The sequence below is a fragment of the Aulonocara sp. 'chitande type north' Nkhata Bay genome, linkage group LG9, assembly GCF_057382095.1.
Source record: "Aulonocara sp. 'chitande type north' Nkhata Bay isolate Kocher_YH1m ecotype deep benthic linkage group LG9, A_spYH_male_GT1.1, whole genome shotgun sequence".
In the NCBI taxonomy this organism is placed as follows: domain Eukaryota; kingdom Metazoa; phylum Chordata; class Actinopteri; order Cichliformes; family Cichlidae; genus Aulonocara; species Aulonocara sp. 'chitande type north' Nkhata Bay.
Window position 1 is genome coordinate 17,178,577 of NC_141352.1, and position 24,441 is coordinate 17,203,017.

General features: G+C 40.6%; 2 protein-coding genes across 2 annotated transcripts in view; both read left to right on the top strand.

Moving 5' to 3' along the window:
* trpa1b (transient receptor potential cation channel, subfamily A, member 1b) overlaps positions 1-20,254 on the top strand; it is a 47,110-nt gene extending 26,856 nt beyond the window's left edge. The window contains exons 5-32 of the mRNA XM_086306144.1: positions 723-852; positions 1,112-1,237; positions 1,658-1,820; positions 1,990-2,165; positions 2,672-2,779; positions 2,937-3,045; positions 3,501-3,646; positions 4,373-4,509; positions 5,937-5,985; positions 9,671-9,770; positions 9,870-9,970; positions 11,122-11,297; positions 13,448-13,612; positions 13,760-13,874; positions 14,080-14,246; positions 14,664-14,754; positions 14,922-14,981; positions 15,064-15,156; positions 16,393-16,463; positions 16,590-16,746; positions 16,898-16,987; positions 17,221-17,390; positions 17,471-17,600; positions 18,058-18,240; positions 18,423-18,491; positions 18,715-18,816; positions 18,932-19,050; positions 19,384-20,254. Of these exons, the coding sequence (XP_086162270.1) occupies positions 1,142-1,237; positions 1,658-1,820; positions 1,990-2,165; positions 2,672-2,779; positions 2,937-3,045; positions 3,501-3,646; positions 4,373-4,509; positions 5,937-5,985; positions 9,671-9,770; positions 9,870-9,970; positions 11,122-11,297; positions 13,448-13,612; positions 13,760-13,874; positions 14,080-14,246; positions 14,664-14,754; positions 14,922-14,981; positions 15,064-15,156; positions 16,393-16,463; positions 16,590-16,746; positions 16,898-16,987; positions 17,221-17,390; positions 17,471-17,600; positions 18,058-18,240; positions 18,423-18,491; positions 18,715-18,816; positions 18,932-19,050; positions 19,384-19,597 (3,357 nt within the window). The 5' untranslated portion in view covers positions 723-852; positions 1,112-1,141 and the 3' untranslated portion in view covers positions 19,598-20,254. The remainder of the gene's footprint in view (positions 1-722; positions 853-1,111; positions 1,238-1,657; positions 1,821-1,989; positions 2,166-2,671; positions 2,780-2,936; positions 3,046-3,500; positions 3,647-4,372; positions 4,510-5,936; positions 5,986-9,670; positions 9,771-9,869; positions 9,971-11,121; positions 11,298-13,447; positions 13,613-13,759; positions 13,875-14,079; positions 14,247-14,663; positions 14,755-14,921; positions 14,982-15,063; positions 15,157-16,392; positions 16,464-16,589; positions 16,747-16,897; positions 16,988-17,220; positions 17,391-17,470; positions 17,601-18,057; positions 18,241-18,422; positions 18,492-18,714; positions 18,817-18,931; positions 19,051-19,383) is intronic.
* A 2,273-nt stretch (positions 20,255-22,527) lies between these two features.
* msc (musculin (activated B-cell factor-1)) lies at positions 22,528-23,941 on the top strand. The gene is made up of 2 exons (XM_086305136.1): positions 22,528-23,125; positions 23,356-23,941. The coding sequence occupies exons 1-2, from the start codon at positions 22,703-22,705 to the stop codon at positions 23,431-23,433; spliced, it is 501 nt and encodes a 166-aa protein (XP_086161262.1). The 5' UTR covers positions 22,528-22,702; the 3' UTR covers positions 23,434-23,941.
* The last annotated feature ends 500 nt before the right edge of the window (positions 23,942-24,441 follow it).

The following is a 24,441-nucleotide window of genomic DNA, read 5'->3' on the forward strand; positions in this document are numbered from 1 at the left end:
TTACCGTGATGTAAATATGCTTGCGCTTTGGAATGCATGCTTTTTAAAAAATATTTGAATAATAAAAAAAACAAAAACAAATGCAAGTAACGAATAGAAGACCATATTATTAAATATGATTAAATATGCATACATATGCTAAGTGTGTCTTAAGTACAGCATCTTAGACACTCATCCTTTCATCCACCCATTAGTCCGGCTTGAAGCTATCCCAGCAGCCAAAGGACAAGAGGCCAGTCCATCACAGGCCTACGCGATTTAAGTGTTTATTTATTATTATATTGCTCTAATGATATATCAATAGCATACTAAGGGCATTATTAGTGTACCAAACTATACTAACTAAAAGCTGTAAATTAAATTAAACCCTATAAATAACCTATAAAAATTAACTCAGTGATCATTTTTGACTTGCTGATATTTGAAGTGGTGTCTTTATGTTTTAGTGCTTAAACTTTTGGATCAGGTTGTTACTGACTGAGCATTAGTCAGTGTGTATAAAACACCAACAAAATGTGCAAATCAAACAGTAAAACGTAGCTGCTGCTCTGACCCGAGGAACAACATCAGCGCACGGCAAATAACGTAGGTGAAGGAGATTTGCAGTGAAGATTCTCAATAGTAGTTTGCTCACCAGAAAAAAGATGCCATTTACTGTTTGGCCTTTCGATGGGACTGAAGGCAATAAAATTACAAGGTCTATCTCAATCTCACTCACCCAGGACCACGCGAGGACACCTGGGACTGGCTCAAACAAGCTGACCTGCAGCTGCGGAGGACATAATTGCTTTCTTCAAGTGCAGGGCTTCAACCCCCGCCACAAAGACTCAACGGATGTGAATGCCCTTCTGGGTAAAGACAATGTCCTGTGCCCATGTCCCCTCTAAACATTAGAAGCCTGTGCATTAAGGTTTTATTTGCGCTATCTATCACATTACGCTCTAAGTTCTTCTAGCTTGCTAAGTAGGCTTGCTCATCTGTGGCTTGATTGAAATTATGGCATATTTCTATCTGTGTTTTCAATCTGCTGCTGTCATGTGCATCAGCTTGCACAGGTGTGAGCGCTGGGGTTCACATGCACACATGTCACTGCTTTCTTTGTTTTTATTAGGGCTCATGTCCACAGAGTCTCAGCTAAGTGATGAACTTCAGCAGGGATGTGGCACGGCAAAACAGTTGTTATACATATGTGATAGAGGATGACGATCCAGGCCTGGCAAATCGAAATATATTTGAGGTGAGGGGAAAAAACTTACTGAAAAAAATATGCATGTCTGTAAAAAACGTTTTCAAAAACTTACTTATTTCTGCCACAAGTATTCACAATATGAGAAGGTTTATGTAACTCGGATTAATCCTAGCCCAGTGTTTCCTTAAGGAGGAGGTTAAGGAGGCCTAAACAATTCTAGTATTACATAATAATAATATTACATGAGTTTTCAACGAATTGGATTGTGAAGTCTGTTTTTATACAAAACTAACAAATGGCCGTTATATCATACTCCAGTGATTATATCAGAAGGCACACAAGAATAGTTTGAAATGCCTTCTAGCATAGTGTGTTCTTTGGTAAAACACACTTTGAACAAACTGGAAAGCAGAAAAATCAACTGTTCTGTATTCTTTGTGTTATATTACTCTATATAATATCATCTAGTTGGCTGAGAAGGGTGACCTAGCTCTCCTGGAGAACCTAGTGAAGAAGAGCCCAGAGGTCCTCAGTGAAAAAGATGAATGTGGAGCCAGTCCCCTTCATCACGCTGCTGCAGGGGGACACATCACCCTCATTCAATTCATCTCCACTGTCACAGATGCACAGGGTAAGTGCACCTAAGTCATCGATCACAAGATGCAACACAACATGTTTTGTGACTCGGCGTAATTTCATTTCTAAAGTTACTGCATGGAAGAGGGACATTATTTTTGCATATTATATCTGATACATACGCATACGAACCTTTCTGCATATGCTCTTGTATCGTCTCTTAGTCCTGAACAGCTGTGATGAGCAGGGCAATGTGCCCCTTCACTGGGCAGTGGAGAGGAACAAGGCAGAGAGCTGCAAGGCTCTTTTGGACCTGGGGGCTAACCCCAACATCCTCAACACTGCCCTCCTGTCCCCCCTGCACTTGGCTGTCAGCCATGGACACAGCAACCTGGTGGGGGTGAGAAGGCTGATACGGCACAGTTGATGTAATAATTTAAAGGACAGGAAGTGTGTTTTTCTCTTGAATTCCTGTAGTCAACAAGGTCAACGCAGAGCATTCTAGCACTTTATTATACAGCACTCAACTAAGGGTGTAAATCCCCTGTGATGTGATTAAATGTAATTTCTGTGTATGTTATTATATTTAGATGCAAATAGTTAAAGGTAGGTAAACTACAATAAACAGTAAAAAAAAATTGTTGTTTTTTTGCAGGAATTAAAGTAAATTTAAGTAGTGTGATAATTTTAATTACAGTATAAACAAATTTTAAAAAATTTAGCTGGTAATTTAGTCAAATAACAAACAATATTTTCCCACATTACATCTTATGTACTGTACTTTTTGTGTCTTTATTTAATCTTTATTACGTTGATGTGCTTGATGGATTTTCTATTATTCAATTGCCCGTTTTTACTTATGCTGTACTTAAAATTAGTTACTGTTTTTATATCTCTTTCATGAAGGTGCTGTTGTCCTACAGCAGTACAGACTGCAATCTAAAGGGAGACCTTGGAAACACCCCACTGATGCTGGCTTGTTCCCTTAATAACTGTGAGGCTCTTAGCATGTTGGTATGTACGAGGCTCCACATTGTACTGCGTACCTACACCTTACTGCAAATGATAACTGTGAACTCATCATGTAGCTTCCTTTTGCTGCAGCTTTGCTTCTGACAAAAGACCATGTCTCTTTGTTTTGCCTTCTCATCCATTCATATATCCATCAAAGTTAAAGCATGGAGCAAAGCTTTGCCAACAGAACAAGCTTGGCCATTTCGCCATGCACGCTGCTGCCTTCGCAGGTGCGAAGAAAGCCATGGAAGTCATTCTCAAGGCTGGTATGATGAAAGAAAAATGCTATCATCAAAAACTCAAAGTGCTGACAGCAATGAAAATGTTTTTTACAAGGCCAAGCAGCATATTAAGCTGGTAGATTACCCCCCCCCCCCCCTCCAGATAAGCACTTGGGGTATTTTCTGTAGGCTAGACATCACAAATGATAGTATGTTTATCCACAGTGGGAGGTCTGTTTGGTAACTTTGGTGCTTTTGGACAAAGTTTAGCAAGACCTTAAAATATTTAGGACATTTGTGTGCTGTCTTTTTTTTTTTTTTTTTTGCACAGCCCATGTTAAATATACACATTACTCATTACATCTGCCTGCTAAAAACAAAACAAGAAAGCCACTAAAAATCAAAGACGGAGTTGGTCATAAGAAACTGCCATTATGGACATTTTCACTGCATTTCACGTTCAAGATATAAAAACAATTTATTGAATTCTGTCCTGACAGGAGAGGAGTTAGGCCACTCGGCTGTGTGCCACATGAACTATTTAGACAAGACCAAGAGCAGCCCCCTGCATCTGGCTGTACGTGGTGGGAATATCGAGACCATCCGCCTCTGCATTGCTACTGGAGCCAAAGTTGACCAGCAACAGGTACTTCTATTATAAAAGATAACAAGATGTAAATCACTACATGGCCTTTTCATAAACCGTCTCAAAAAGACTGGGCATACATTCATTTGATTTTCACCACTGTTTTTACCTACTACTCAGAATGCCATAGCCAGATCACACATTTTGGTTTTCACTCCTACTCTGCCAGATTTGCATTGCTTTTTAAACAAACCTGGATTCCAACACTTGTAAAACACGTTGTCACCAGAGGGTCGCCTTCTTTGTACTGTTAGAACCCGTCAGTCTTATCACACCCATCTGGGAGTGATCGTTATGTCTTGCCCTGGGCTAGTGGCCAGAGCTACATCAGCAGTAGCGAGTACAGTAATAGCTTCGGTTGGCCAAATTGATACAAATTACATCCACTTACACTGTGAAGCTGAGTGGAGTGATCACTGGCCTCCTCCTGCCAGTCCTGGTTATCTCATTAAAGGCTTGTGTTACAGTCCCCAGTGTTCAGCCAAGAAGTCTGGGACTTACTTTGCTAATGTTACACAGAGGAAACTTGCAGGATTTCTTTGTGTGAATCACGCATGAGTATACTTATTCATATTCTGTTTGTGCCAGTTTACATCACTGCAGGTTTATAAAAATCTCCGCAGGGTTTCTGTATGCAGCAGACATAACTGTGTGTGATGAACTTGTAAATTTGCATCATATTCCGCATTCATCACTTGTAATGTATCCATGTTTGTCGGACTCTAGAACGACAGGTCTACACCGCTTCATTTGGCCTGCACCCAGGGTGCTCTTGAGGTCATCAAACTGATGCTGTCTTCTGTTGAGCGAGTTGAAGATATCATCAATCTCACTGATGGTGCATGTCAGACCCCTCTACACAGGTGGGTCTCTCCTTGTCATTCATTTCCGATGCGGAAATTAGTGCACGGAACAATCCCCCCAGTGTATTTAATCAAATAATTAATCATTAAGGAGAATATACTCAGTATAAACTAAATCAATACTGATCAAGTAAATTTCATTTGACCAGATTCTTTAAGTCTAATGTTTTACATTGTACTTATGTAACAAAATTACATAGAACATTTAAATCGATTCAGATTATTTAAAGTCAGCATTTGGGGCATAAATATTTTTTGAGTGTGTTGATAAAACTTAATAATGCAGCTGCATGTGGTTATGTAGACTTTGTAGGCTGATAGTAGCCATCACAAACTGTCAAAGATGGGCATAGGCATCATAACCACACTCAGTGAGGGGTAGAAACCAAAGGCGCTCGGCCAGAAGACTGTGACAGCAACTTCTTTGCAAATTGCTTTTCTGTAGAATTCAAAATTGGTGCCTTTTTGAAATGCAAATTTCATTGTTGACAAAATGCAAAGCATCCTGACCATGCTGACCCGTGAGAGAGCAGAGAGTTGCTGAGACTCCAGAATGGAAAATAAACAATATCTTATTAACTGTATCTCAGCATTCAATTTTAAATTAATCTCCATAGACAAGAGCACATATATATTCTGTTCCTTGTGCTGAACAGTCAGTGACCGAGAGCACAAAAGGGCAAGTTTCCACTATTTCCTAATTCTAGTTCATAATTTTATTGGTGGACATTGTTTTAATTAAAATGATCTTTGTTGCGATACCAATGAAGTTGTGTAGATATGCAATATTGCAATTGCTACTCATTTGCTTGCTCATGCTATATAAAGACCACTTTATCTGCATCATATCAACAGTAAAACACATCTGCAAACAAGATAATTAGATATAAACTCCTTATGCTTGGCAACGACAAGCCTGAGGAAAGCGATAATGATATAATTACATAATAAAGATTTGCTTCCCATCCACATAGATTTTATCTAAAAGCTATTTGTGTTGGCACTGACAGTAGCAGAACAAAGGACAAAGGTCCTCCCTCTGTGTTTTCATTCTTATTTGGACGCCATTGCTGTGATGTGGAGTGAAATAATACCACAAAAGGCCTTTTAAGCACAATAGAAATATGTCGTCTGGTATCTGGATGATCAAGTATACTTCAGTCCATCATTTAGTTGTGGGGGAAATCATCCACATAAGTCTCTTTCTTAATGGAGAACACAAACACTTAGTCATTAAAGTGTGTCAACAAAGGGAAGCCGTACAACCCTGAAGATAAAAGTGTGACAATAAAGGGAAATCTGGCTATTATGTTGCCGAATGAGAACTAAATCATCCTCACTGCTTATCTGACAGCATGAGTAAGACCTTGACTCACAAAGTAGTGCGCTGAACGGCTGGTTTACAACAACTGTGTTTACTTTTCCAGGGCAACAATATTTGATCACACGGAGCTGGCGGAGTACCTAATTTCTCTGGTAAATAAGACACACATGAATACACACAAATGCCACGCAGCTGTTACACACATGACATGTGTGTAACAGCTGATTGATTTTTTATCCTTCGGTGCATCACACCGACACAAACATTATAAAAACAGCAGTCCCCCCCCACATATGCTGAAATCTAAAAGGCAAATAAACTGTGAATCTCTATTCACTGCAGGTTGGATTTCAATTAGTAAAATCTTCCACTCGACTATGTTTGTTCCCATTGCTACAATCAAACAATATTTGCTATTTTAAATACACTCCTGAGTAAATATTACAGGTGCTGCCCATTGCTTGTGGACCACCTGTCACCATCTGTTGCACTTTGATGGTTCTAATAGAATGGTGTTGCTAGGTAGGAAGCGTAGTCCAAGTTTATTTCAAGTCTACTCTTTTAGATGCGGCAAGCAGTAGATGAACCTTAGTGTGTTTATCTCAAAAACTATAAAACTATAAAACAGTGGTCTGCACGGGGTGTGGTTCATGAAATGTTTATTTCGTTTAGGTGCTATTTTAGTTCCCCGTCTAAAAACGTTTTTCTCGCTATGGCACATGTGCATACAGTGGGGCAAAAAAGTATTTAGTCAGCCACCGATTGTGCAAGTTCCCCCACTTAAAATGATGACAGAGGTCAGTAATTTGCACCAGAGGTACACTTCAACTGTGAGAGACAGAATGTGAAAAAAAAATCCATGAATCCACATGGTAGGATTTGTAAAGAATTTATTCGTAAATTAGGGTGGAAAATAAGTATTTGGTCACCTCAAACAAGGAAAATCTCTGGCTCTCACAGACCTGTAACGTCTTCTGTAAGAAGCTTTTCTGTCCCCCACTCGTTACCTGTATGAATGGCACCTGTTTGAACTCATCATCTGTATAAAAGACACCTGTCCACAGCCTCAAACAGTTAGACTCCAAACTCCGCCATGGCCAAGACCAAACAGCTTTCGAAGGACACCAGGAAAAGTATTGTAGACCTGCACCAGACTGGGAAGAGTGAATCTACAATAGGCAAGCGGCTTGGTGTGAAAAAATCAACTGTGGGAGCAATCATCAGAAAATGGAAGACATACAAGACCACTGATAATCTCCCTCGATCTGGGGCTCCACACAAGATCTCATCCCGTGGGGTCAAAATGATCATGAGAACGGTGAGCAAAGATCCCAGAACCACACGGGGGGACCTGGTGAATGACCTGCAGAGAGCTGGGACCAAAGTAACAAAGGTCACCATCAGTAACACACTACAACGGCAGGGAATCAAATCCCGCAGTGCCAGACGTGTTCCGCTGCTGAAGCCAGTGCATGTCCAGGCCCGTCTGAAGTTTGCCAGAGAGCACATGGATGATACAGCAGAGGATTGGGAGAATGTCATGTGGTCAGATGAAACCAAAGTAGAACTTTTTGGTATAAACTCAACTCGTCGTGTTTGGAGGAAGAAGAATACTGAGTTGCATCCCAAGAACACCATACCTACTGTGAAGCATGGGGGTGGAAACATCATGCTATGGGGCTGTTTTTCTGCCAAGGGGACAGGACGACTGATCCGTGTTAAGGACAGAATGAATGGGGCCATGTATCGTGAGATTTTGAGCCAAAACCTCCTTCCATCAGTGAGAACTTTGAAGATGAAACGAGGCTGGGTCTTCCAACATGACAATGATCCAAAACACACCGCCCGGGCAACAAAGGAGTGGCTCCGTAAGAAGCATTTGAAAGTCCTGGAGTGGCCTAGCCAGTCTCCAGACCTCAACCCCATAGAAAATCTGTGGCGGGAGTTGAAAGTCCGTGTTGCTCGGCGACAGCCCCAAAACATCACTGCTCTCGAGAAGATCTGCATGGAGGAATGGGCCAAAATACCAGCTACTGTGTGTGCAAACCTGGTAAAGACCTATAGTAAACGTTTGACCTCTGTTATTGCCAACAAAGGTTATGTTACAAAGTATTGAGTTGTATTTTTGTTATTGACCAAATACTTATTTTCCACCCTGATTTACGAATAAATTCTTTACAAATCCTACCATGTGGATTCATGGATTTTTTTTTTTCACATTCTGTCTCTCACAGTTGAAGTGTACCTCTGGTGCAAATTACTGACCTCTGTCATCATTTTAGGTGGGGGAACTTGCACAATCGGTGGCTGACTAAATACTTTTTTGCCCCACTGTATATTTGTGGAAATCTCAGATAGAGGTGTGCAAAAGCAGGTTCTCGTGTTTACCCTAACTATAGAGCCCTGCTCAATTTGTAAGTTTGCTCACTTCCAAAGAAATGAACCATGTCTAATTTTTATGGTAGTTTCATTCTACTCTGGAATGATACTACTAGTATCAGCCAGAAATCCAAAACACACATTACATAAACGTTATGAACTGATTTGGATGTCAGCATTGATCGCCAAACAAAACATGACATAGTATGGAAAGACTGGCTGCCAGGTTTGCACACATCTCAGGAGGCATTTTGGCCCACTCCTCTTTATAGAAACTCTCCATGGCCTTATTCTTCTTAAGCCACTCCTTTGTTGCTTGGTCGTTTGTTTGATGGGTTGATGACCTATCATCAATCCATCTTTGATGTTCTGGCTGAGGGACGGAGGTTCATGGCCCGGTCCATTTGTCCGTCAATGCAGTTAAATTGTCCTGTACCCTTAGCAGAAAAACCAAAGCATAATGCTTCCACCTCCGTGCTTGACTGTGATGTTCTTTGAGTCATACTCAGCATTTCTCCTCCTCCAAACATGGTGTTTATAGTTGATGGCATAGAGCTCGAATTTGTTTTCATCTGACAACACCACTTTCAATCACTAGAAAACTTAAAACGAGGCCATTCATGTAGCTTCTCGAGCAGGGGGACCTTGCAGGTAGTGTGTTACCGTTGATGTTTTTGGTGACTGTGGTCCCAGCTCCCTTTAGATCATTAACCAGTCCCTGATCCAGCACCTTTCTCGTGATCATCCTCACCCCACGAGGCAAGATCTTGCATGCAGTTACAGACCAAGGGTGACTGATGGTTATTTTATATTTCTCCCTTTTCTGAATAATAGCACTGATGGTTTTGTGGCCCATTCAGCCTTGTGCAGGTCTACAATCTTGTCCCTGATATCCTTTGGCAGCTGTTTGGTCTTGTCTATGTTGGTGGAGAAGCTGAAATGGAAGAAAGTAATTCTGTGGAGAGTTGTGCTCTATATACATAACGCATTCAGGAGTATCCGTAATTGTTGGATTGCTGGATTGATTTATTGTTGTTTTTGTGCCAGATGGGTGGCACACAGCCAATCGTATTGCACTCAGTTAGATTCAAATCAATTTATATCTTTTATGTTACTTGTTTGTTCTTGAGTTTTGGTTGATAGTTTGCCTCTCTCAATTAAAATGAGACTACCATCATTTCTTTGTAATTTACTTCATTTAAAATTCAGCATGGGATCAAATTGTTTCCCCACTGTTTACTTCTTCTGCTATCATTACAAAATTTCACCTGTTGGTCTGATTTGGTGAAGCTAAGTTAATGAAATTTGTTTAAAAGGACTTTTAAATGTGTTCGCTGATCCTCTTAAAACTGAGAATACTGTGGGGGTGTATTCATTGCTAATGTGCACACAATGCTTTTCATTTGTGTGCTAAAATTAAAGAGGTAACTTTAAAGCTGTAATGCATTCTATCTTCAGGGTGCAGACATTAACAGCACCGACTGCAAGGGAAACTCTCCTTTGCTGCTGGCTACGAGCTGTGGAGCATGGAAAACTGTGGCTCTGCTGCTGTCAAAAGGTGAGCTAAAGTAAATGACTTCTCCACCAGTAGTGCTCATATAATTTGCCTTATAATAAAGGTTGTAAACACTTATGCAAATGTTAATGATTTTTTTAGGAGCCAACGTTAACGTGAGAGACAAATGTGGCTGTAACTTTCTCCACCTGGCCATTCTGCAGCCAAAGGGCCTGAAAAACCTCCCGGAAGAAGTACTGCAGGTACTGCCAATCAGTCGGTAGCTTATTAAATGCACTGAATGCTGCTTAAACAAAAATGTCATTAAGTGGCTGGAATCTAATTACTGCACTGTCCTTGATCAGCTTGCCTGGAGCCTTCAAAAGTTGCGTGCTTTCAAAGCCAGCTGATCGAAGTTCATTACACTCTCGCCAAAGCCATATAGTCCTTTAAACACTGTGAGCTTTTTCCTGAAGCTACATCACTGTTAAAGACATAAAGACAGACAGTGTGAGAATAGCAGATCACAATAATTTTGTAGTTTCTGTTCGAGTATGGATAACTGTCAATTTTGTCATGTGCATAAAATATAGCATTTCAATTTTTTGCATTGCTTAGTATGCACGTGTTGGCCACTTTGTTAGGTACAGTTTCTAGATTCAACAAGGTGCTGGAAACATTCATCAGAGATCTGGGTCCATATTGACATGACAGCATTACACAGTTTCCGCAGATCTGCTCCCTTCCTCTCACAAATTCTCGACTCTACCATCAAAATACTGCGGAAGAAATTGATATTCATTAGATGTTTTTTCACTCTTCTCTTGTCCAATTTTTGTTGAGCCTGTGTAAATTATATCCTCAGTTTCCTGTGCTTAGCTGACAGGAGTGGGACCCGATGTGGTCCTCTGCTGCTGTAGCTCACCTGCTTGAAGGCTCAACACAAACATACCTCACTTGTAACAAATGATTATTTGAGTTATTGTCACCTTCCTATCATCTCAAAGAAGTCTAGCTATTCTCCTCTGACCTCTGCCATCAACATGGCATTTTCTCTCAGAGAACTGTCATTCACCAGATATTTTCTCTCTTCTCTGTAAAACCTAGAGATGCTTGTGCGGGGAAAATCCCAGTAGTTCATCTGTCTCTGAAACACTCAAACCAGCCCGCCTGGCACCAAAAAACTCATTCAAAATCACTTAAATCACATTTCTTCCCCATTTCTGATGCTTAGTTTGAACTTCAGCAGGTTACCTTGGTCATGTCTACATGACTGAATGTGCTGAGTTGTTGCTATGTGGTTGGCTGATTAGATTTGTCGAATAATAAGCAGTTGAACAGGTGTACCTAAGTGGTCGCCTGTGATTGTACAGTAAGAATGAAGTAGATGTGTTCATAATGCATTGGATTTTAGCTCAACAGTGTGAAGGCACTTTTAAGCTGTGAGGATAACGATGGCTGCACCCCACTCCACTACGCCTGCAGACTGGGAATCCACGACTCAGTGAAGAACATGCTGGGCCTCTCGGGGCAACTTGGACTCGCATGCAAGTCCAAGGACAAGAAGTCTGCCCTGCACTTCGCTGCTCAGTAAGACTTAACATAGCATAGATTTTCACTCAGTTACACAAACTTTGGAAATGGATTTGTTCAAACAAATGCAAAGTCATGGCTGTTGAAATTAATCAGATGATATTGACCACTGTATGATGGATGATGTGTAGCATATAAATCATTTCTGTTTGTTAATTTCAAGTACAATTTTTAGCTGTAATATCACCTAGTGCTGTGTGCCAGTGTAACTCCAGTGTTATTGTAAAACACTATATGCAGCTGTTACATCCACACAGAATTTCAAAGGTAGCTATCCATCCATCTGTCCATGCATGTATAAACAAGTATTGGCCTCTTTCCTGCTTTCTTAGTGTTTTGCATATTTGTCACGCTTACATGTTTCAGGTCATCAAGCAAATTTTAATACTAGACAAAGATCATTTGAGTAAATACAAAATGCAGTTTTTAAATAATGATTTTTTTATTAAGGGAAAGAAAAAAGGTATCCAAACCTGTGCTGTGAAAAAGTAATTTTCCTCTAAACCTAATAACTGGATGTCTGTGAAGGTTCTCAGTCATCCAGGTCATCGTAGTCAAAGGAGCTTGCTAAGAAAAGCATCTGGACTTTTCTTTGCAAGCTCCTTTGACTAATAACTGGATGTGCAAGAACTGCAAGAACTGTCTTTCACATCACTGTGGAGGAATTTTGGATCACTCTTTTTTACAGACCTTTTTTAATTCAGTCGCATTGGACACTACCAGCGCCTCGTTTAACTGTGGGTATGATGTTCTTTTTATCAAGTGCAGTATTCATTTTACATATGGGACAAAAACTTTCCAAGAAGTTCATCTTCTGTCTCGTCAGTCCTCAAATAGTCTGGGGGATCACCAAGATGTTTTTTGGCAAATGTGAGACGAGCGTTTGTGTTATTTTTGGTTAGCAGTGGTTTTCACCTTTGAAACCTTTTGCCCAATCTTATTGTTGAATCATGAACTCTGACCCTAACTTAGGCAAGTGAGATCTTCAGTTCTTTAGTTGTTGTTTTGGATTCTTATCTGACCTCCTGGATGAGTAATCAGTGCACCCTTGGAGTAATTCTATTAGGCTAGGCACTCCTGGGAAGATCACCCAGTGTTCCAGGTTTTCTCCATTTGATTGGCTTTGTATTCCTTTCCAAACTGAAGAAGTCAGTGACTTTGTTTCTTGTCTGTTCTTGAGTTTCCTTGGATCGTAGCATGATATGTTGCTTTTTGAGATCACTTTGTCAGACAGGCTCTCTTTAAGTGATGATTTGATTCACTAGTTCTGGCAATAATCAGTCCTGTGTGTAGTTAGGACAATTACTCTTTCCACACAGGGCCAGTTTGGTTTGGATAACTCCCCCCCCCCCCCCCCCCCCCCCCCCCCCACACACACACACACACACACAAACCTAATAATTGAAATTATCATTTAAAAAGTGCATTTTGTATTTATTCAGGTTATCATTCTCTAATATTTACATTTGTCTTATGATCTGGAACTAAACATAAGCAAAAAACTAAGAAACTTGGAAGGATGGAAATTCTTGTTGGCAGTGTATGTCCATTTGATTTGTAGTCAATCAAATGGACAGACGGATAATAAAACACCATTCCTTACTGTTCAGCTGTATAAAACCTCAATACATTCATGCCCCTAAAAGCTTTTAGAAGATTGATTCAAGTAACATACCTTAAATATTATGTAGTGACCCAAAGGAGCTGTCACAGGAACAGCATTTAATTAGTGAGCCACATGTGAACAAAATGTTACTCACAGTGTTTAATGGGTGGATTTTCAACATTATTATTATAGATTTTTCTATCATGAACACCCATTTCATTAGAACTAGAGGGCAGATGAAGGCCATGCTATGATATCATACCTTAACTCTTACAGAAGCCTCATTCTCTACTGTACAGACAATACTGCTGACCTGCTTAAAAGGTTCAGAGACAACAAAACATAATCTCCCAACTAAATATGTCACTTCTACTTTGTTCTTCTTACCGCTCCTAGCATTTTAAGCCTTTATTGCTACCTAGCCTACAGCCACAGATTCAAACCTGCAACAGTTGCCATGAGTGTCTTACAATAAAATTGTCTACAGGTATGGAGCTCTACCATTTCCCGACAATACAGTGATTTTACTTTTTTTTTTAAGGTATGGCCGCATCAATACATGTCACCGATTATTAGAGTCCATTACTGACTCTCGTCTGCTAAATGAAGGCGATGAGCGTGGCCTGACTCCACTCCATCTGGCCTCAAAAGAGGGACACACAAAAGTGGTGCAACTGTTGCTGCGCAAAGGAGCTCTCTTCCACAGGTAAAGCCAAACACATGTTGTGTGCACAGAAGCATGTACATGTGCAAGCATAAAAAATACACTGCTCAAAAACATTAAAGGAACGTGATGGTTTGAGTGATCGTTTTTTACAGTATACTAACCTGTAGAGAAATGTCCTGTTGACAGTGATTACAAGGGCTGGACTTGTCTGCACCACGCTGCTTCTGAAGGATACACACAAACGATGGATATCCTACTGGCAGCCAATCTCAAGCTGCTGGATAAAACAGATGAGGATGGGGTATTGCTTCCTGTTACTCCAAAACAATTTCACTGTGATCTGTGATATTTATTCTTGAACTAATTAATTTGTCCTGGCGATTTTTATACTAGGGTTATTTTTCCAGTTTAAACGTTAAAACACAAATAATTGCCATTCACTCCGAATAAGTCATCCGCCCCACACTGTAATGAATCTGAGAAGGTGTGTTCTGTTGTACTGACAGAACTCGGCACTCCACATCGCAGCGAGAGGTGGACACGTGGCTGCGGTCAGGCTGTTGCTGGCCAGGGGGGCGGAGATCATCTTAAACAAGAACCACACTTCATTCCTCCATGAGGCTTTGCAAAATGGGAGAATAGACGTGGTCAATGCTGTAATTGACTGTGAAAGGTATTTTGTCAATAAAAAAACAAATAGAGCATATTAAAGAGCAAAAAGCTTAAATATTTTTTTCATTTATCCGTGCAATATTTAACTCTTTCTTGGATCTGTAAAAACTATGAATCTCCCAAATGTCAGCTACTGATTAGTGGGTTTGTGACAATGAATTTTTTCAGATAGCCCAATCTAATTAGTGAAAGAGGTAGGATAGATTTCTCAAGCTATAAGGGAGCATTTAATCCTCAAGTGACAAACTCACAATCATCAATCACTATTAGGAGTCATGCCATGCCACACAATAAAATGTGGGTAGTAGTGTGAATTGCTATCTGCAGCTGCCTGCAATGTGCCACTGAGAAATATTAAAGTGACTCTACAATCCAGTGGTTATAGTCGTGTCTGTGATCTTATTATTTTTTCTTGCAGGTGTGCTGAAGCTGTAAGTCTGTTCAATCCCGAAAGTAGTCAGCGATGCCCCATACTAGACATGATTGAGTTTCTGCCTGAAACTTACAAGGTTTGCTGCTGGCAAAATAAAGAAATAATAAAATAAAATAAAATCCATGTCATAAATCACTGTATACGGTCATCATAACTCACATCTTTCAGCATTTTTGTGTTGTGTGATCTGTTGTTACTTACTAAAGATTTAATTCCTCGTCACTGTGCCGCTTCTGTCAACAGCATCTTTTGGACCGCAGCATGAGGGAATCTGATGATGACCACAACAGCCCCGATTACCACGTAATCACACAAAACACGCATTAAACATATTGTTTGAAACACTGATCGGGAAAAAGATTAAACAACTCTTTTTGTGGCCTAGATTGAATATGACTTCAAATGGCTCCAAGCTCCGATTGAAGTGAAAGGGCAGATTTACAATGGGAATAAGGTTCAGCCACTGGCCGCTCTCAACGTAAGCAAACCTTTTTGTTACTCTTTTAACAGCTTCAGAATCCAAATGTTGTACTTCCACATGATTCACAAGCACTCAAGCTCTATTTCTGTCATGCATCAGCATCTAATGAGGCTCTGTAGACTTCACCGCTTGCCTTGATAACTTATGGGATCAGGATTGGCCTGTCCCTCCTCAGGGGCAGTGATGACACTTCCTCTATTAATCATTGGAAAGTGACAGTGACAACTACATAGTCGCAGTGTGTGGCCTATTCAGAAATGTTTTTAATTTCTCTACATAGTTTAGTGACGATGACACTTTTATAACAACGTTCATTGTGCCTTTTTCCCCCACTCTCTTCCTGCCTTGAAAAATCACAAAAGAACATTCAAGCATCCCTGCTGTGATGCCACCACCAGCACTCTGCCCTTAGCACTCATCAGGAATCAAACTTGTCTGATTGGTTGTTGGCAAACAAATAATAGGCTTCTCCTCTGTTCTTGCTACAACCTCCATGTGTTGTTAACATGGTTTCACTGTTACAGACATTCAGCCCACCCTTATCGATATAAATATTGTGAACTAAAAGCTTTTGAGTATGTTACAAGAGAACAGGTCAAGAGAAACACTAGCTGTAGCCTCTAAAATGGCCAAAAAACAGTTCACCTCTGCAAAACATTTTCATCAGGAAACAGAAAATTGCCACCTCCATAAAGGTTGGACATATTATTACAGTGTTACATCTGCATCAATTTCAGCTCGTTGTGCTACCTAAATTGCCAGCAGAGGGTAGTTCAAGCGGGGTTTAATCTGCATGCAAATGTTCACAAATTTGGTGAGTGGCCAAGTCTACCGAGACCTAATAACAGCTTGTGGCAAATCACTGAGGCCAAGATACATTGTGCAATCTTTCCTCCAGTCCTCCGCACAGCAGCCACCCCTTCTTTTCTCGATAGCTTCGCACTATTTGGAAAATTACGACATCTTTCTGTAAATGTTTTAAAAAAATACAGCACCAGTTTACTCCTGCTGATGTCATCGTTTGTTAGGCCGTCAATAACTTGCTGTCAATAAAGAACAGTCAGGGTCAAGAGTCAAGTTTCTCACTGTCTCCGCCCTAAACCCAAACAACAGAGCGGTGGAGCTGGACTATTTCCAGCGCAACCCCTTTGGTTCTGCAGTGAGTACCACTGCTTGTGCAAAATGTGCTGTGTGTACTGACTGTGGGTCATTATTCTGTTACACCTCCTGCAGGCGATGGTGCAGTACAACCGCATCGAGCTCCTCAACCATCCCGTCTGCAAAAAGTATCTGGCAATGAAGTGGTGAGTATTTAGGAGGACTTGGCCCATGACCCATATTTATTTTTACAGATTTATTCACCCTAGTCCAGCTCCAGTTAACATTTTACCTTGACCGTTGGTCCATGGTGTCCTCTGTTTTGTCCACAGGGTTGCTTATGGGAGCATAGCTCATGTGCTCAACATGTTTCTCTATCTGTTGGGCTTGCTGCCCTTAACTCACCTTATAGTGACTCTGAGACCCTCCGTGAACACTAGTGACACGGGCGAGCACAATATCATCATGGTTCCAGTATCTTTCACAGAGGTACTAATGGCTGTTGTGATGAGTAATAATGACTCTGACAGCATTATGAGGAAATTGTGATTGAAAACAAATGATCTGTCGTTCAAATTACTAGAAAAATACATCTTTACAAATGTGCCATTCAAAGTACGTCTCAACATTTGTTTCACAGCAACGTGTGTCCTTGTCCTTCTGCATGGTGATGGTATTGGTTATGAATATCTACTCGATAGGAAAGGAAGTGGTGCAGATATCACCGCAGGTACTGTCCTCTTATGGAAGTGTCATTACCTCACATAAAACATGTGCCCATAAATCTGTGCAGCACTGGGTCTGTGTGGACACACAGGCAATCAAGTGTGATGAATGCGTGCCCCCAGATTTAGATTTACAGCCCCTACTGAATAGCAAAAAGTCAGAATGTCACCTCCATGCTTAAGCTTAGCTGTTAAATTTGAAAAAACCCCTGATTTTATTCATCTCGTTGCTTCAAAGCGCTGGAAATACTTCACGGATTACTCCAACCAGAGCGACTGTATTTCAGCCATCTTCTCTATACTGTTCGTCGTCCCCCTCATGATCAATGCAGAGGGTTCTTTACACTGGCAAGCGGGGGCCATAGCAGTTTTAAATTCCTGGGTTGGATTTCTCCTTTATCTCCGGAGGTACTATTCACTCTGACTTAAATCCTCCACTTTCTCATAAAGTTGAGGTCACCAACCTGTTTATTCTCCTGATTCCTCAGGTTTGAGGGAGTTGGCATCTATGTTGTGATGTTCGGGGAGATTATGAAGACACTGGTCCGTATTGTATTGCTGTTCTTCTACCTGATGTTGGCTTTCAGTTTGGCCTTCCATGCCCTGATGCTCAATCAGGTATTAAAAGAACGCAGTGATGCATATAACCATACAATTCCTGCAGGATGAAAGGGTATCATCAGATTTTCAAAATTTTGCATGTATATCAATGATCTCCAGAGGATTCCTTCAGTAACACGCAGACCTTTTTAATAACATCAGGTCACAATTTTTGTAAGAACAGTCCCCTCACCCTTTCTTGTACCATCACACACACCTTAGAAAGCCACCAGAACGCTGTGTTCATGCACCACTGCATATTTTATTGACATGGCTGCTAAAGTCACCTAACTTTAAAACTTCACTGTTGTTCAAAGTTTAGGCCTGCACAAAACACTTGTGGGGATAGAACAATTCTTTAGTGTCCAGGCTGGGTACAGAAATGATTAAAACCTAGGCCATCTGGATGTCTGTTATAATAAAGTGTTTATTGCTAACATGCAATCACACGTTGCTGTTCTTTTTGTATCATTAGAGGGAGTTTAACAGCGTGCCGCTCTCTGTGGTACAAACCTTTGTGATGATGGTCGGGGAACTGAACTACCAGAACAACTTCCTGGATGAGTATCTGAATCATCGACTACCTTTTGGTATCCTGACATACTTCATTTTTGTGGTCTTTGTTCTGTTCATGCCAATCCTGCTCGTGAACCTGATGGTAAGCACACCCTGATCCCCAGCTGCATCTTAAAGTAGTTTATGTGGCTATACATTTGGCTTGTATGTTACTATAATAATTTCTGTTCTAGTGCTTTGACAGCAATTTTATCTAATCATGCTCTTGTCGTAAGCTTTGTATTTTTAAAGGTCCTAACCAAAGATTCTTTGATTGTGTTGTAGATTGGTTTAGCAGTTGGAGACATTGCTGAAGTTCAAAGAAATGCTGCGCTGAAACGGATAGCCATGCAGGTTTGTATTAAACCAGGTTAATTTTTTTTAGCATAAAAATTACTTTGGATTTTTTTTTTAATTTGCCTTGTTCTTTTTTTGATGTTGTGGTGTTTTGCTCTTGAGCCATTTTAACAACATGCATGGAACACTGACACATAACAAGATGATATATATGATATCAATGATATATTCCTCGCCCAAAATCGAACCCTTGACTAAATACCAGCCCTTCTGACCCCAGATTGATCTGCACACCACTCTGGAAGATAAGCTCCCTTATTGGTTTATGAAACGAGTTGACAAAAACTCCATTACCATCTATCCCAATCACAGGTGTTCCAGGGTAAGCTAAAAAAAAAAAAGAAGAAACAGATGATGTGCAACATGATGATTTATGTCTATAACTTATAGCAGCGAAAGTTTTCTCCTTTATTAAACCTTCACATTTTTGATTGCAGCACTTTCTGAAGAAATTTTTCTATGGTGAAGAGGAAACCAATGAAGTCTGGAATCATCTGCAAGCCAAATCAAAGGCATGCACTTTGATCGAGAATGAGCTCAAAAAGCAGAAGACCAGGTAATGCATGCACATGAAAGTCAGTTTTCATGTTTCTAAAATCATAAAAGTGTGCAAGCTTATTATTGAGGTAATGGATGAGTATTACAGGTACAATGATCTAGACTGTGCATGCTGAAAGCTAAAGTGGGAATTAAGAAAAAGTAGTTTTTGATGCATGAGCGACCCCTACAGATCCCACTCTGTATCTCTGTTTCTATAGTAAGCGCATCAAGTCACCCAGGAGTCTGACCTTCCAGCAGTCTCATTATAAATCTAGGCAAGAGTGAATGAAGTCTGTCACTAAGTGACATGAATTGATTGTTTTGTCTTTGTTTTTCTTTTTCCCTGCAGAATGAAAGAGATGTCATGCCTGCTAGAGAAGCAGCACTGCCTCGTAAAGCTCATCATCCAGAAAATGGAGATCGCCTCTGAGGCTGACGAATATGACGGCCCCGTGAACGTCAGAGGGAGCACGTGGCCCGCTTTAGGTCAGGCTAAACCAAGCAGAGAGACTACATCTCGGTGGGTCCCACTGATGAAGGCCATCGAGGCCAGGCGAAAATGAAGACGATGAAACAACACAAAGTGACAACTAAACTCACTGCAAAGTGAATTGTCTCAAAAGACTAGATCTATATGGCATAAAAAGATATTAAATAGGTATAAATGTAATCACTTATATTCCAATTTAACAGCAGCGTTCACTATTTCCATGTTGTAACAGTAGTAACAGTTAATTATATTGTTATTAACAGACTTGTCCTAACTTGTATGTGGTTCTTGAGACGTTAAATACTTAAAACGATAATATTAATGGTATTATTGCAAAATCCTTCATTGTTGGGTAAAAAAATAACATTTCTTGTCCTGTAGGCTACTTTTAAGTTATACCAGTGAGCTACTGATAAATGATTTTTATAGTGTGCAAGCAGTACTGGCATATTTCTATTACACACTTTTTGTAAAGTGGCTTGAAGTCCAACTCCTGTTCTTTTACTCTATAGATAAGAAGGTTCATCAAACCTAATTTAAGTCTAATTTTTCATTAGATTGACATAATAAACATAGAATTTGTAGCTACAATAACAGTGTGCTTGCATCTATGTATCGTCCATCTGAAATGTGTGCTGTTGCGCCATCTTCTTTGGCTTGTTTCTGTCATTATTATGATGCACTTTGTCACATCTGCTCTTGTAAAATGGTACACAAATAAACATCATGACATCAACAGAAGCCTACATCGTATATTTTGTCATAAAATTCCAGCACACTGTTGGGCACAACTTGCCAAATAGCATAAAACAATAATAAATACATAAATTAAAAAGGTTATAGAAGTTGATGGTTATAGTCTCTGATTTGTGCGCTTTTCACTCAGCAGCTTAATGTGCTGCAGGCTTCTTCAAAGGCAATCATGGGAATCATAAGTGGCTGGGAGGGAAACTGAGTCAGGCCTGTGACATCATGAGCCCGCACCTGTCTCTCTGGTTTTCCCAGCTTAGGGCTGTGATAGAGGTTAAGACCCCTGAAAGTCTTTGCTGACGGACAGATGCTTGCTCTCCCTTCAAGTCAAGTTTTCAGTGTTATTTATTATCGCTGGCCCTGAATCTGATTATTCCCAAGGCAAATACAATAACCATGTAGCCACTTATTTTTTGGACAATATGTTCTTCTTCTTCTCGCTTTCTTTCTTTTTATTGAAGCACAACATGCACAAAATGACAAACGAGCAAAGTTTTATCTCAACCTGTTTCTCGGTGACAGTGAATGAAGCAGCAATGTGAAATATGCGTCATACAGCCAATATCTTTCACTGTTAGTTTTTTTTTTGTTTTTTTTTTAAAAAAAAAAAGAGAAACACTGTAAAAAGAAAATTAAATCAGTCAGCAGGATCCTATAACTCGCACCTTCAAGAGTGTCACTCACCTTGCTGACGGATGCAGTGATGGAGGACGAGTTGGCAGCATGCCTGAAGCTCTGACTGTCATACCAGCACAAGTAGAACCTAATATTTCAGAGTCGTGACATATCCAAGGGTGTGCTGAGCAGAGGGATCCCTCAAAGCAGCAGCTGAGCTCTGCTTTTGTGAAAATTGCTTGGAAAAGCAGGATTACAGGAAGCAGAGGAATGTGTCCTTGGATTAAGGAAACATTCTTGCATTATTATTCTTCTATGACAGAGGAAAATTGTTGGAACTGGTAACAATCAATCATATTACAACTGAGGTTTTTAGTTGTTCAGAAAGGTGTGACTTGAAGCCAACATGCTGGAATAAAGCTTAACTGTCGGGGTACAAGGCGGCATCGGGCCCAGTGCCATACAGTAATTTCCTTATTTTCTCTCATGGCCCCTGGGTGGCTGCAGGGGCTGAGATGTATGCTTGGCCAAAATCAAGCATACATCTCAGCTGCTGTTAAGTAATCCTTGGCAATGCCTGGCTATTGTCATAAAAAATATAAAATTTCACACATATTACGTGGCGTAATAGCAAACAGAGACCTGGGATTTTCTGGGAATATCTTTCTTGACAGACAAAGAGACGGCGCGAGCAGAGAAAGTATGAATCAAAACTTGAAGAGAAAGTGTGGCCATTCAAGTTTCTTCCAAATATTTGTTTGCATTTTTGAAAAGTGTTTGCATCACACTGGAACACAAGTGGTCTTTTTAGTGTTGCACAAAAGACAGCTTCCCATGGGATCTCAGCAGAGACACTTCTGTCCCTCTTCCCCTCTGCTCTACAGCTCAGTCCTCATATCACTGATTAAACCACCAAACCAACGCACAAAAGAAATGCAAATATGGCCGAGACACCCAGTAAAAATATTTGTGATACTACAAGAATGAAGATGGTGCCTCCTTGCCTCTGCCACACCCATGTCATGCCAACGCTCCAGATGTCATGGGAACCAATAACAGCTGGGCTGGTACACACAGGCTGCGTGTGAAGCGCTGCTCCATCTGCAGAAACCCAATCCCTCTGTGAACGCAGCGAAGGATTAAACACTTTTGATAAGGTCCTCGAGACCAAAACACATCTGTGAGACCACAAACCGGAGGACTTTTTACTGAATATAATGTAGTTGTAATTGTTGCAATGGACTGAACCTAAATCAGGGAATTCATGCTCTCCAATAAATTTAGAATGTTTAAGGAATTTGCAAAAAAAAAAGAAAAAAGGGTAAAATTATTGCACAAACAGCTTTGGATGAACTTCATTGCATCTTTTGCTTTAACTATCTCTGAGGGCAAATAGTTGACAGGACTTAACTTTTTAAAAAAAAATTAAGATGCAAATGAGCAACATGTGTCTTTAACAGTTTACACAACGAGATGGAGTTGTGGTCCCACTGAGGTCATGGTCGCTCGGACAAAAAAGGGGGAGGAGAAATGCTCAGCAAAAAAACTGTGCAGATGCCAAGTCCATGACACTTAAATTAGAGGGATAGCTAGGCCATGTCTCTTTAGACAGAGCTGTCTTTAGTTGGTGCAGATGGTACTGTAGTGAATCAAGGGTTGACGTTTTAGCGCTTCTGTGGGAAATAAGTTCCAGGGTTACCAAATGGAAACTGCAAGGAGGTGCTGACTTGCAGCTTCTCGTCATTTACTTCACTGTTGTCTGTTGTCCACAGTGCCACTCCGGTCTGTTTCCCCAGGCGCAGGTGGAGCAGCCATGTCCACTGGCTCTGCTGCAAGTGATGCCGAGGACGACGAGACACGCCACAAAAGGACTACCGCTGCCTTGGAGGCCACCGCGCGGAAAGTCACCTGCTATAATCCCAGCCGGTACTCGGAGGAGGAGTTGGAAGACGAAGGTGTTGAGGGGAGGATCAAGCAGGAGCACAGACTTTCCAAAGCGCACCAGAGGGAAACGCGACAGTCGCAGAGGAACGCGGCTAACGCCAGGGAGAGGGCGAGGATGAGTGTGCTGAGCAAAGCTTTCTCCAGACTGAAAACCAGCCTGCCCTGGGTGCCAGCGGATACCAAACTTTCCAAACTGGACACCCTTCGTCTCGCTTCTAGCTACATTTCCCACCTTAGGCAGCTTCTGCAGGATGACCGATTCGAGAGCAGATTTGCACACCCTGTCAGTCTGGTATGAATGCCAAACTTTTACAGCCATGACAGAAATCAACTTTTGCTTTTATACTTTTACACATTGCTTCAGCAACTATAAAACTAACTGTCCTCTGCTTCTGGCTTTCAGTATGAACCCTATTGTCATCTTTGCTGACATAACAGAATGCATGATTTTTCCAAAATGAAAGCAATTCTGAATTAACCATTGTCATTCTGAGCAAATGAATTTGTATTCTTCTCCAACAGACCTGGCCATTTATGATGACAGGAAGGTCAGAGGAAGACATCTCATCATCTATGAGACTTTGTGGAGCAACAGCTTAGGCGACACGTCTTCACCCACCAAGCTCAAGCTCTTCTGCTAAAACCTGAAAACAACAACAACAATAAAAACAAAAAGGAGGGGCATCAGTTTGACCCCGTTTTAACCACATGCCCTAAACAATGACTGTGAATTTAAAACTATTATGTTTTACTGTGTGCATGTTTGCTGAAATCAGTATTATGTCACATTTACACTGAGTGTAACATCTAATCTTCATTTATGCTTGATTTTTTTTGTGTGTAAAATTTGGATTTAGCAAACGTCTTTAATATCTTTCACCCCATCAGTCTGTGCACAGCATAAACTGTTATATGGCTGAACACACTTTTGATACATTAAACAGTTTCGGCAGCTCGGCCTGTGCATGATGTCCAGTTGCAGTTTGATTCTTTCATTCTGCTCTATGAGCGAATTTTAAAAAAACAAAACAAAAGACCTCACAACTTAAAATACTTTCTGCTTTTTGCTAGTTTGGCTTGACACTATGACAGTAACCACAATAATTCACCTGTATTGTAGATCTATTTATTGTATTTGTGTTTTAAAGTCTTTGCATTTGAGACAATGTGAGAATCTGTCTGCATTTATTGTTTCCATAGAAGTTCACCATTTAGCCATATGCATGCATCCATGCATTGAGAACTGCTGGATAATTCGGCACATCTGCAGGAGATGAACATCAGAAAGCGCTCACACGATAAAAAGTAAATTAGAAATGTGAATATCTGTGCTACTTGCGTAAACAAAACATGTTTTAGAAAGACATGAAAACCTTTTAATTATCAGTGTGTACACACTCTTGATAGATGCACTGAAACTATAAAGCCAGGGCAAATATTGGACCCGTCACACACATACAGGCTCTGTAATGAACTCTAAATGTGACAAAATCTCCAGCGTTGTCACAAAAGGTCCAAATAAGTGTCTCAACCAAACCAAAATGCTAAATTTGTGGTGGTCACAAGGTTAAAGAAATTCTTCTAAGTCCTCATATCAGCTGCTTGGAG